Source organism: Penicillium canariense (genome assembly GCF_028826845.1).
Source record: "Penicillium canariense strain IBT 26290 chromosome Unknown utg000008l_segment0_segment0, whole genome shotgun sequence".
Classification (NCBI taxonomy): Eukaryota; Fungi; Ascomycota; class Eurotiomycetes; order Eurotiales; family Aspergillaceae; genus Penicillium; species Penicillium canariense.
This window is the reverse complement of record NW_026622735.1, coordinates 1,786,708-1,799,543: the sequence shown is the minus strand read 5'-3', so window position 1 is coordinate 1,799,543 and position 12,836 is coordinate 1,786,708. Positions and strand designations below refer to the sequence as shown.

At 49.8% G+C, this 12,836-nt stretch overlaps 5 protein-coding genes across 5 annotated transcripts; 3 read left to right on the top strand and 2 right to left on the bottom strand.

Moving 5' to 3' along the window:
* Nucleotides 1–223: 223 nt before the first annotated feature.
* Nucleotides 224–3,127, top strand: N7482_010592 (uncharacterized protein; the record flags this gene model as incomplete). Its single annotated transcript, XM_056692716.1, has 3 exons — nt 224–1,304; nt 1,358–1,676; nt 1,741–3,127. 3 exons carry the CDS (start codon nt 224–226, stop codon nt 3,125–3,127), a joined length of 2,787 nt encoding a protein of 928 aa, XP_056538673.1.
* A 198-nt stretch (nt 3,128–3,325) lies between these two features.
* On the bottom strand, nt 3,326–3,750 carry N7482_010591 (DUF3140 domain-containing protein; the record flags this gene model as incomplete). Its single annotated transcript, XM_056692715.1, has 2 exons — nt 3,326–3,527; nt 3,614–3,750. Coding segments are annotated over 2 exons (339 nt in total), but the record flags the coding sequence as incomplete, so codon positions are not given.
* A 1,319-nt stretch (nt 3,751–5,069) lies between these two features.
* On the top strand, nt 5,070–6,168 carry N7482_010590 (formate/nitrite transporter family protein; the record flags this gene model as incomplete). Its single annotated transcript, XM_056692714.1, has 4 exons — nt 5,070–5,348; nt 5,411–5,531; nt 5,589–5,945; nt 6,008–6,168. The coding sequence occupies 4 exons, from the start codon at nt 5,070–5,072 to the stop codon at nt 6,166–6,168; spliced, it is 918 nt and encodes a 305-aa protein (XP_056538671.1).
* Nucleotides 6,169–6,903: 735 nt separating this feature from the next.
* Nucleotides 6,904–8,244, top strand: N7482_010589 (TauD/TfdA family dioxygenase; the record flags this gene model as incomplete). The annotated part of the gene is made up of 3 exons (XM_056692713.1): nt 6,904–7,200; nt 7,251–7,519; nt 7,581–8,244. The coding sequence occupies 3 exons, from the start codon at nt 6,904–6,906 to the stop codon at nt 8,242–8,244; spliced, it is 1,230 nt and encodes a 409-aa protein (XP_056538670.1).
* Nucleotides 8,245–8,629: 385 nt separating this feature from the next.
* On the bottom strand, nt 8,630–10,965 carry N7482_010588 (fungal specific transcription factor domain-containing protein; the record flags this gene model as incomplete). The annotated part of the gene is made up of 7 exons (XM_056692712.1): nt 8,630–9,053; nt 9,108–9,217; nt 9,281–9,836; nt 9,919–10,367; nt 10,418–10,556; nt 10,618–10,809; nt 10,862–10,965. 7 exons carry the CDS (start codon nt 10,963–10,965, stop codon nt 8,630–8,632), a joined length of 1,974 nt encoding a protein of 657 aa, XP_056538669.1.
* Nucleotides 10,966–12,836: the final 1,871 nt, after the last annotated feature.

The following is a 12,836-nucleotide window of genomic DNA, read 5'->3' as shown; positions in this document are numbered from 1 at the left end:
CTTTAAAGCTGCATGGGGCCCCGCGGCCTCGTATACCAAGGGGGGTAAGTGGATAGCCTCGTGCTGCGCCCCAATTGTCTCTGGCCTAACCGGCTTGGCATAGGCCACGACTAACACCTCTGGGTCATCGATGGGCTCTATTTGCATTATACGTCAATCAACCCGTTGGTGTTCACGGAGTTTGGAGTCCGCATAAGACGTTGCTTCGATATCATCACTGGAAATGGAGATCGCGAGTACCGCAATTGGGGTGGTTGGGCTGGCGGCCCTCTTTAGTACCTGCATCGAGACGCTCGATACTCTCTCATCTGCAGCGAGATATAGCGTCAATAGGGAGATCCTGCAGACGAAGATTGAAGTAGAGCGACTACGGTTGATGGTTTGGGGAGAGTCCGCCGGGATCACTGACATTGATCCCAATCGACCTGAACATGAGACTCCAGACGACCTTGCCATTCTAGACGAGTCGCTCCAGGGTGCAGCGCTGCGTCCAGCCGTTGCAGGTCTACTAACATGCTTCACCCATTATTTTGAAGACATCGAACAGCTCCAGAGCCGGTATGGCGTTGCTCCACGGAAGGAAAGCCAAGAGAAACAGAAGACAACTGCCTTGGCGGAGAAACCAACGAGGGAGATGCTGCTATCCACCTTTCAGAAAACATATCTGCGGTTTCAAGAAAGGACTTTGACGACACAAAAAAAGACATCGCCTTTAAAAAAGGCCATGTGGGCAGTCAGCGATGAGCGCAAGTTCCGAGTCCTAATTGCAGAGCTGAGAGCCATCAATGACTCGCTCACTTCGCTATTACCAGCCATCCGCGACAAGACACGCGTTCAGATGCGGGCTGAGATTCTGCGAAGCAGTGATGTGAACCAACTTCAGAATCTCGTCACTGCCGCTGATGATGTTACGGATCTCATTGCTGAGACGGCCAGCTTGAGGTTGGAGATGCTGTCAACGGCCAGCCAGCATGGAGCCCCAACGCCAGCCCCAAGAGCTGTGCAGGTTATACCAACATCAGCGACATCACCGCATGGTCTGCTAACCCACCCATCCGCCCAGGATCCATTACCCAGGCCCAAATCAATTGTGCAGAACCTGATTGCGGCGACACTGGCTGCTCCCTCAGGTCTTCCATCCATGCCCGGCGGTACAACATGTGATCTGTACGATAACACAGGTGCCTTGGTAATCCACAAGGCCTACCATAAGCCAAACAGTCTGGCTTGCTTTACGTGGCTTGTCGGCCTTGGTGAGACTCCAGAGTCTTCAGAAGTTCAATTGGTGTCTGACTCCGTTTTCGGTAAGCGATGCAATCTATTGTCCTTTCACAAAAGAGATCTAATATCGTCAAAGATCTACGATATATCCCCGACAATATATCGAGAGTGGCAGACAAGTTACTGGAAGTGAGCGTAGATGCTGACAGGAAATATGCCGGATGGTCTCCCGGATCAACCTCCCTGACAGGGTTTGCCAGGGAAGCCACATTCTGGAACAGGGCCTCGGAACTTGAAAACCGGGTAGATCCTAGCTGGAAGCGAACCAAGTCAAAACAACTATACACCAGCTTTATTCACCAGAGATGGAAGAAGATCGTAGCAGAGGGCCTAGGCGATGACTTCACGGACAGAAAGGGCTATGACCAGTTGGAAGAGCTCTTGGGTCCTAGCGAGTATGTTTTGAGAGTCAATTAATGCGCTCTGCAGTCAAGAGAGCTTACACTAATATTACTATAGATACACATGGCTTGATTCCGAGGAAGGCTATAAGCTGCGACATCAAATCACAGACCTGCTCGGGGCTCTGAGCAGCTCTATTGTGCCCAGTTTTGAAGCCACCGGGAGCATCGCCCTTCTTGCATTCTATGAGAAAATCGATCCGAACGCGCGCTTTGGATTTGCCGACTTTATGCGACAGATGCTCGTGGCCCGCGAGGCGATCCTACGGATCCAGCGAGACGACCGACGCTGGTATGGCGGGATCACTACGCGCGTCATTTATGACATGATCGCCGCCGATCTCTGGGCACAAAACATGGAGGTCAACATCGATGCAGGATTCAAAGTATCGAAGAATGTGCTTCAGCAGCAGATGGATGGCATCATCAAATTTGTTGATGAGATGCAGTGGCCTTATGCAGACGAGGTCCGCAAGACAGCGAACCACCTGCGAGAGGCCCAGGCCCACGAAATCAACGTCGACGTGCGTGTCCATGACTGGATGGGTGGACTGGTCTTCCCAGGCGCTTCATTCCCTCTCACTGTCGTTGGGGTAGTGTACCTGCTCTCACCGACCCTGCGCGCGCACATGCCGAGTGAAAGTGTCAATATCCGCCAGGGAAACTTTGGCATCGTCTATCCAGAGGCCTCATACTGGCATTCCCGCTCCGTACTAGGAAAGGTTCTCGCACCACTTTCTCTCAGCAGTGAGACAGGCCGCCCCCAGGTCCGTTGTTTAGGCGGCTGGATTGGGCCTTGTCCTTCTCCATCCATCCCGGAATGCAGACTTGGCATCACAGTCTCATTGTCAACTCGTCAGCCTCCCTTTGCTCCGCTAGAATTGTATTCCAGCGGAGGAGATGCAGATACTATATCGACGAGCGGTGGACAGGGCGATAGCGGCGAGTGGATGCTGCCGAAGCCGCCGGTGAGATCCTCTGATACTGTTGCAGTTCAGACCATCCGCCTCTCCAAGGTGGCAGTCGCCAGCACTAGCGCCAAAGATGCACCGCTGTATACGGCGCTGATTGATTTCCGCCTGGAACGTAGCCGCACATTCGTGACCTTCACGCTATACACCAACAGCGTGTTTGTTGCCGCGCCGGCGTGCCGAGGTACTCACAAAATAGACCCACGTGCGGCAGGGCATTACACCTTCGGTGTACGGGGAGTCGAGGAGCTCGGAAGAATGTCCCAAAAGGGGGATGCTGCTGCGAACATGGCTATTCTGGTTGTGAACGCGACAGGCGGCCCGGTGAGTGAGGTATTTGCGCGTGCTTGGTGCTCGCATACAGGGACCAACGCGGTGGTGTGGCGGCACGAAGGGGGCAAATGTTGTTTCAAGTGCGCGCTCATGGTTGCGTCCACGGATGGCTTGGGGACTGGGGTGTTGATAGTTTGTTAAGCTGTACCTCTTCGTTCTGTGTAGTACGGTGGCCCAGTTCGGCGTTGGGCTTGTGTTATGACAATCAGTACGGCCCTAGCTGGTACAGAAGTAGCGAGGAGGATGCCACGCTACTTCTATCCTATCCTAATCTTCCGAGGGAAACACATAATGAAACACGAATTGTAGTCTTTTATATGAGGACATACTCGCCTCCGATCACTCCTTGAGCGCATCATGTCCCCAATTCTTGAGGGATCGATAGCTCTTACTATTGGGATCCTGCTTGGCGCTTTCTTCCTGCGCGAGATGTCGCTTGCAATAAGATACAACCTTGCGCATATGATCGATGTCCGAGTCGTCATAACCAGATGCGTCGCGACTAGGATTGTGCTCTAAAATATCCACTATCTTCCGACCGCTGCATATTTGGGTCCCGTTAGCCTTCATCTTTCGAAGCAAGAATCCTAGCCAATCAAAATGCAGCCATTGGGATCGCTAACTTACCTCTCGTGGCCAATGGTCTCGCCAGATTCACCACTCCATCCCGATGACTGAGATTGCTCCTCCTTGAGCCACCCACGGAGCTCGTTTGGGGTCATGTTAACAAGTTCGTTGAACTCGCTAATTGTACGTAAGCCGTGGTCTTATGTTCTGGATCAAGACAGGGCAATGAAGAGACCTACCTAATCACAGTATTTTTGTCCTTCACCATGTTGACTTTGACTGTTCTTGTTCTGAACAAATTGTTCTAGGTTTTAATGGATTAAGCAGTGAGATAAATCTCGCTTTCACGTCGAAGCCATGATTTGGGGACATTGCTGCGTGGCCTGCTTGACGTCACCATTTCTTGCTCGGCCCATCGATTGACTGAACCTCGGAAAGCTCCCATGAATTTCAAGTATTTCAGAGGTGGGAATGGGCTGCTATTTAAAAACCTTGCTTTGAACAGGCACCCGTAATTATTCTTCATTTCTATAAAATATGGTAACCGAAGCCGGTGATGCTATACCGACCAGCTGAACTGTTGAGGCCAGCCCAGTCTATTGGGCAGCCCTGTGCTTGTCATCTGCTTCTCCAGAATGATCCACACTGCTGCAGCCACACTTTTCTGTCTTCATTAGAACCATAGCGTACCTGCCTGTGACATATTTTTGATGGAGGCTGTGCGCCTTCCTAGATGCTCAGGACCTCAGATGCGATGCCACACACCGCCGGTGAGTGCGTTTTCTCTTTCCGGTGTTGTTATAATTTCCTTGTAATGGAAACACCCACGAGTTCACTAAAATATACTATCTTTCCGACCGGCTGAGATTTTGATCTTTCGACACCTCTAGAACGTCGACTACTTTGCTTTCCCTGAGCGCTTGGGTCTTCTGAGATAACAACTGCAACTGACACTGGCTCGGGATGGAGGTTTAGACTATCCCAAGAAAGGCCATTTTTTCGCCGATTAGTGACAAATCTGATGTCCAAAGAAAGTACTGGGCTTCGGGCAGGTTCAGAGGGGGCTGGTACATGCGGGTCCGCGGAGATGCATTGCCAACATGCCAGCTTATCTTTGGCCAAAGTGATAAGCTGCATGCTTTGATTGGTCGCCTCCACTAAGTATGGAGGTGATCGACCATTGTGCACCCTCAGCACGAATCTGAGCTTATTTCTTTAATGATCCCCATGGCGCACAAAGGATGGGTCTGGGGATCAACCAGGCCTCCTTATCGAAACCCAGTTACGTCCCCTGTGTACAAGCGGCATTAGTCCCTGGATGGTGTATCGCCAAGAAAACATGCTGCGTCCTCGAGCTGCACATAAATATGTGAGTGCAACCTTCCGGCTGGGGAATTTGGTGTCACTTGCACTCTCTGTTCGAATCCGAACATCTTGTCCATAAATCTTCCGGGTTTGAAAAGATTGACCACTTTCCTTAAGAGTTTCCTGACTGGAGAGTCGCAACCCAGTCAAAATGAGCTTTGATGCATTCTCGCCTCAGGAGGTCATCGAGGCCCTTGCAAACACTGGGGTTCAGAAGGGTTACATGCGACTGGACAAGGTCTTTTTCAGCTCTGTCTCTGCCGGGTGCTTACTTGCCTTTGCCTGTGGAACTGCCCTGAGCACCAATGCTTCCCCTTGGTTCCAGGAAAACGCCCCGGGTCTGATACGCACTATCAGTGCCTTGGTATTCCCTTATGGATTATGCATGATTATCTTGACAGGCGCTGATCTATGCACTGGCTCCTTTATGGTATGCTGGGAGCCAATCCAAGTTTCTAATAGAAATATACTAATTAGTTACAACTCGATTAGTTTACCACCGTTGCGGCACTCCAACGCCGATTGCCCTGGTGGAAAATGCTTATTCACTGGGCCGTCACGTTTTTAGGAAACTTAGCTGGCTCTTTGTTCTTAGTGGTAATCATATTCGGCTGTTCGTGATGCTTTCACCCTTTCTTGCTGCCCACTGAAACCAACCTCTAGTGAACAGATGGCGAGGTTTTCTCTACGGACCCCTTCAAGTCGGCGGTCATCACGTTCGCCACGAAAAAGCAGGTCGTCCCCGACTTCCACATGATCTTCCTTCGTGGTATTGGGTGCAACTGGCTGGTATGCCTTGCCTGCTTTTTCGGCATGCAAGGACGAGACCTGGGATCGAAGATCATGGGTATCTGGTGGCCCATCTTTGCTTTCGTCTCCCTCGGATTCGATCATGTTGTTGCCAACATGACCTTCGTTCCTCTGGCAATCTGGCTTGGCACTCCTCACATTAGCGTTGGGCTGTACATCTGGAAGGGTATTATTCCCACCCTACTTGGAAACATTATTGGCGGCGGATTGTTTTGTGGTGAGTATCCCCTTCGTGCCGATTCTAATTGACCATAGAGCGTTCAACTAAGTTAAATTTAGGTACATACTACTGGTACATGTACCTGCTCGACTTAAACACTCTTCCCATTACCGGCTTGAGAAAGAAGGAGGACTCCCCCATCGGAGCTGCTTCTAAAGAAGATGTCGAGGCATCAGCTGCAGGATCCGTCCCCGCGCCTTCTGCGCGCTTGGGTGGTTAATTGCGTCTCCTTGAAGTCTCGCTGGATGGTAGTCTGACACAAGTCTTATCCCAAGACCTTGTGTTCATGATCGCTCTATCCATGGGTAATATGAAGTCTCTATCAGGCAAGTGGTGCCATGGATGTGTGCGTATTATTCAAGGATCACCCTCGGTAGAGTTTGGCGATTGATTCTCAATACATTTTGCTAAATTGTTAATCTTGCTACTTACTGAACATTTTCACCGGTTTCGATGTCTCGTAAATGGGGTCTCCGGGGTCTTCTTTGCAAGAGGCTCGCTTTCACGGTATACTTTCATGCTTAAGTGTAAAAGTTTTCTTTTGTGTCATGTCAATCTAGAGCTACATGTTTATCATATTTGCTGTGGCTAATGTGCTATCACACCATCTTGCGTGATTGTGGTAGGATCGGAGTCATCGCCACATTAGCCGACGAGCCGACCATAGCCGCCCTCAACACTTCCCGCTACGAAGCGCGAAATTCAAAACGTATTATTAATGCCCCTACCGTCGGAGCAGAACAAACCCCCGACGAACGTCTGCCGATCGATCCGACCGGCCGATGCGGGGGATATACAAGTATGACTTTGATTTTCGTGCAACCTGATATATTAAGCAGAGAAGATCTCAGTGAATTACCTCTCGTGTTTTGACTGTGATTCAAGCATTGAAGTTTGGGGTAAAAAGGATCGACCAAGACTCCCTGCTGTTATCAACACTGCCTAATATATCATCATGGCCTCAGCAGTCGTCGAGACAGCCACTTCACAAGTGATGCCAACCTCCATCGACCTCTCTGCTTTCCCAGATGGACTGAAGACATCTGGGCAGCATCCACCCGTCTCTTCACGAATTCGTCCCTACAGCGACTTTCCAAAGGTTCATGGCGGACCTACGGTATGGAAGGCTGAGGACTATCGTGAAAATCCAGACCGTTGGACCCATCGGTTGACCGATGAGGAAATCAACGAGCTTGGAACTGTGGCAGATGAATATATTCAAAAGGACTTGCCCCTAACGGGCATATCAAAGGTAAGTCGATAGAGTCGCCACTTCACGTGAATATTTGGTTAAACTCGCAGCAGACAAACTTTCCTCTTCCCAAACTTTCCAGTCGGCTTGAAGTGCTGCGGAATGATCTGATCAATGGAAAGGGCTTTTTCTTATTTAAGGGCATTCCCGTTCGAGAGTGGGACCTTCGCAAGTGTGCAACCGCATACATGGGCCTCGGGACCTACTTAGGATACTTCACCAGCCAAAATGGGCGCGGACATGTTCTGGGCCATGTCAAAGATCTCGGAGAGGACCCAACCAAAACAGACCGAGTCCGCATCTACCGGACCAATGCTCGGTATGTAAACATCTCAGTCGGAGTTAATCCACACTCGACATATCACTGACATGATGATTAGCCAATACTTTCACACCGATGGATCCGATCTTGTTGGGCTTCTCTGCATCGCCAAGTCTCTTTCCGGTGGTGAATCAGATATTGCCTCTACACATCACGTGTTCAATGTGCTTCAGGAGAGACATCCCGATGTTGTTCAAACCCTCGTTGAACCGAACTGGTATTTCGATCGCAAGGGTGAGGTCTCGGAAGGGCAAGAGCCATGGATTCGTGGCAGCATCTTTTATCTTGAAAACGAGCGCGCGGGAGACAACCCTCGAGTTTACGCCAGGTTTGATCCGATGAATGTCACTTCTCTGTCTCGATTCAACTCGGGACCCAATGCCCAAATCCCACCGCTGTCAGAAAAGCAGAAATATGCCATGGAAATCTTCGAGAAGACATGTGGTGAGCTGGCTCTGCACATGATTCTGGCCCCCGGCGATATCCAGTTTTTGAGCAACTCACACGTCTTTCACGCACGAACTGCTTACACCGACCACCCTCCCGGTGCTGTAGATGACGACGGCCAGCCCGCTCGGAGACGGCATCTGATGCGACTTTGGCTCTCTGCTCCTGAGTCTGAGGGTGGCTGGAAACTTCCATATCACGACACGCTGGAGAAAAAGCGCGGCGGTATCCAAGTCAACAATCAGCCCCCAGTCTGCCCCTTGGATGCCGAGTAATCACTCGCTGAAAATAGAAGCCTCTGGATCCTTTTACTGTATTTTATGGACAATTTGATCTTCACTTTAAATGGCCTCTATCCACACATCTTGTATCAATATTGTTGTTTGGTGTCGAGTTTCTCCCCTCAAGAAGAAAACCCAAATCCAAGTGCCCAGTTTTTCTATCTCCTTCCCCTGCCTTACCGTATAGAAGTAAAAAACTAGTTCAAACCAAGAGATTATTCCCCACAATATATGAGGTCATGAGAGTGTAACGCATGTTAACCATGTTACAGTCGTAGAACAAATCACGCTTTATCTTGATGGGGGGACATCATAAATGAATAGAAAACAAGATAAGAATTTAGAGGTCTTCCACAGATCCAGCTCTGGATTTGCTAAATTAACCTTGTTGAGGGAATGGAAAAGCCGGAACCCACGGCTCTCCCTGTGTGGCAGCATATCCCCCAGCCCAAGGTAACAGCCCAGCTGTTTCAATCCCTGATCCCACGGCCGTGTCTGCCGGTTGCCATGCCCAGCCCAAATCAGACATAAATAACGTCTGAAGTTCCTCGAGGCTGGCCTGGCCCAATTCAAGCTCGGGGTCATGTGAGGCACCTGTCTCGAGATTTGGTTCAAGCTGGCCATCTGTCCGCGGATCAACATCCGTAGAGGAATCTGGTTTTGTGCTATTGGGAGCAGAAGAGGTTGTGGCCTTTTCAGGGGCATGCCTTTCTGGAATAGACTTCCGCGCCATGCGAAAAATGGACAATGGATTGAGCACGTAATCTGGTGCGCTTTGCACTGGAGTTCCGGGAACACTCTCGCTATGGAGCAAGTCAGTACGCACATCCGCCTTTTTGAACATGTAAAAGGCAAACCTTTGGTCCTCTTCACCCATGGGCTGGTAGGGATCATCAGGAATGCTATTCTGAGCTACGACCTCTGACCCAATACCCGAACGGTCAAGCATCGTCTCAGCTGCACAACACTGCATGAGATAAAATCAGCTCCAGATGCAAAATTGGATTGCTGTGTAGGCAACATCACTAACCAATGAGTGTGAAATCATGCTTAGCGACCCCATGAGTTTCAGACAGTTGATGTTACTCTGTAAAAGGGGAAGAGTCTCAATCGTGATTCTCTTAGTATCTTCATCACGAGGGTCCAAAATTTGGGTCAAATGGTAAACCATAATTCGACAACTATCGTATGTGATCGTCGGAAGCCACGAGTCCGCCAGCATTCTCGAACCATGATGGGCAGTCTCTCCAATGATACTCGCCAGTGTTCTTGCCGCATCAAAGAGAACCTGCTGTAAGTGTCTTAGAAACCCCTGCTGTTCAGAGGGAAAGTCAAAAGCTGCCCTCAGCTTGTAAAGAGCCGGGGCTCCTAGTCGATACAAGTCACATATTGTTTGATAGTGAGCACAGTGTAACACACAAAGAGCACCAAGCTGGGAAGAATCTTTCCTGGTATATATTGCACTTGGCGTAAATTGCAAGCTGGGCGGTAGAGATTCGTACCATGCGCGACAATCTGCGTCCAGCTTCGCAAATTCGGACTGAGGGTCCCATGGAACCATGGCATTACCAAGATGTTTGATGTACCTGTCTCCCTCTCGTCAGTTTCTTAGAAGATCATCCAATCAACAAGCAACAGATAAAAGCCGTGATACTATGGACAGCATACCTCAGGACCCGTTTTCGAATTGAAATGTGCCGAACAAAATATGCCATTATACCCATATTGGGTACAATTGCATTTGTGTCTACTTCTTGAGGAACAAACTTCAACCAGTTCCCAGGATCCAACGTTTCTGTAAGACATGGAATCTGCTGGGTGAAATTCCGCTCGTTACATGGGAGCTGGATTTTCATGTCTCTCTCATCGACCAATGTGAGTTGATCCACCCCGCTCCCAACCAAGGCATCCATCACGTAGCAACTCCACATGAGGCGACGACGACATTCCTTGGCTGTAACGGAAGGACCGAAATCATTGTTTTGGCAAAGGAGATCTGTGTTGTACTCCAGGTTGATTTGCAATGCTTGGGTCATGCGCGTGATAAGACCACTGAGCATGAAGGCATTTGCAAAATTTCCCATGCGGATTGCATAGTCATTTAGCAGAACTGCAGCCTGTTGCAAATTCAGCAATATGCCAGAGACGGGGAACCATTGATGCTGACCATCAAGTTCTCGATTGTGACGGTATCGAGGGTCTCGAGAATGAGTCGCTGGGCTACTTTGGCCCATTCGTTCCCTGCCAAGAGGACAAACCTTGACGGGAGCGGATTCACGGTTTCACTATAGGCGAGTGCATAAAATCTTGTTTCCAGCTATTGTTAGCGTTCCTTGCGTACAGAAAGACAATCATAACCAGGCTTACTGGGCACCCAGAGCGCAGATGATATGAAGTAGAGCGTGGCTCTGATATTTCTTCGATAGATCCTTATCCAGTCTCTGCAAGAACGAGGGTCTGTGAATGAAAGCGAAGCACCGTAGCGGATGAACATTATTGAAATATTCTTCGACCAGCACTCCGACTCTCCATGAACTAGGTAACTGACGTGCACTTAACCTGCATTGGCGTGTAAGTGATAAATATCAGGACCCTTCATTCGCCTTCTTACCAGTTGAGGGACGATATTTGTGGCTCGACGGTCTCTGTTGTGAGTGACTGGCGATATGATGGGCACGGAGATTGAGGCGTTCCATGTTGCTCACTAGCCTGCATTGGAGTAGATTGCGAGAAAGAGTTTCCAGGAGACTCGTTGGAGACTATGTTTGGAGTGGGAAGAGCGGTCTCGCTGTTCTTCGCGGTGACCTCAACTCGTCTTATCCAGCTAGGTTGCGATGACTCGGAATAGACACAGGTGAGAGCTTTGCCTTGACATCTTCGACATACCGGTCGCTCTCCTGAGCATTTTGTTTTTGATGCGCGGCATCCAGTGCAGGATCGATACGTCCTTTTTCTCTTGGGGGTTTCTATCACATCTTGTGCGATTTCTTGAGCTCGGGACCTTGATGATGGCCCATAGCCCGAGCAAACTAAGCGTAGTCGGGTACAATTACCACACTCTCCAGGTCGTTCATCACATTTGACCTATAATACTCGGAGACATGTTAGTTGTGCTCGATTCCCTGACATGAGAATTGTCGCGTCTCACTTTACGTGCCCGGCAGGTTCGGCAGCCTACGCCCGTTAGCCTCGTGAAACGCTATCATCTTGAGGCGAAACCTACCGAACCGTGACCGCGACGCTTTTGGGACACTCGCATCCGTACTGTCCGTCATTCCTGACTATATCCACCCTGTGGTTCTTCCCAGACACTCTCGACGTCGATGGCCGAGTGTTGCAATGGGCGAGGCTCGGGCCATCGGCCAACGGCCGGTCGGCTGGCGACCCCCTCAAAGTGGTACCATCCCACCGTTGGATGACGGAATGAGAAAAGCGGGGCTGCCGAGGCGTTGTTTACTCGTGTAGCGGCGAGTTAATGGCGCTAGCCACAGTCCCAGTCGCGATTATTTCCGATGTTCGTGTTTTTCCTGTTTGGGTGACGATGTTTCCATTGAATCTGTTACAGGCTTAACTGTCCGCCGCTACCGCACGCGGGCTCTCATCACCCGCCTCGCAACATACCAGAAGCAATGGCTCTACGGTAATTGGTGTCAACACAAAAGAGGGCCAAATGCTAGGCAAACAACTTCTTGACCAAGATGCAAATATAGGCAACACTCTTAGTCTATACCGTCATTTATTTCTATGAGAATTTGCAATGGCTGGGGAACTTGCTCTCATACTACTGAACATAGATCTCGAACAATCGGTGGTGACATAAAGGAGGTTCGGGTAGGGCTACTTGAGTTTGTCTATAAGCTACAGGACTATCTCTTCCACAAGGCCCGGCAAATCTTTCCCTGGCAAAATTGACAGATTCACAAAAGTATGTGTGAGACGAATGGAAAGTTTTAGAACGAATCACCTGCAGCCCTGTGCTTTGGGGGAGCTACTTACATCTCATACTCTGCTTCATACCGTGGGACAGCAAACCATTCCCTTGGGCCATTACTATGAATGGGTTCCTCGGGGCTAATAGAAGCATATATCCGCCCACACGTCCTTTTTCGACTACTCAATCTGCTCGTTTTCAACGTGCTGCACCGAATTCATATTATCCTGTGCGATATCCCGAGGAGTTTGAGGAGTTTGTGCTACTTGTCTTCACCCTTGGGTCGAGCCCCTTGTCCTGAAGTGGTTGGAACCTCGGATACGCACGATTGGAAATCAAACTGGCTACATGACATGCTGTCTGCTCGGCCCCATTCGTCTCCTCAAGGGTATCGGCTGTTTTGGCAACATGTGGAGAACACGCGGCATCTAAAATTTCCACCGAGCCAAGTCTGCTTGATCGGGTTGGAACCTTACACAAGGGGCCAACTTGGGGAACGACTGCTTCCGTACACTGTGTATATGTTGTTCTGTTCGCCGATGACAAGGCACAAGCGTTGGGATAGTGTACATTTTCTGCCCACTGTCTGTACGCATGCATCTAAAGTCACTAGAAATAAATGACTGACACGCCTGGAGGATGAGAAAGGGGCAGA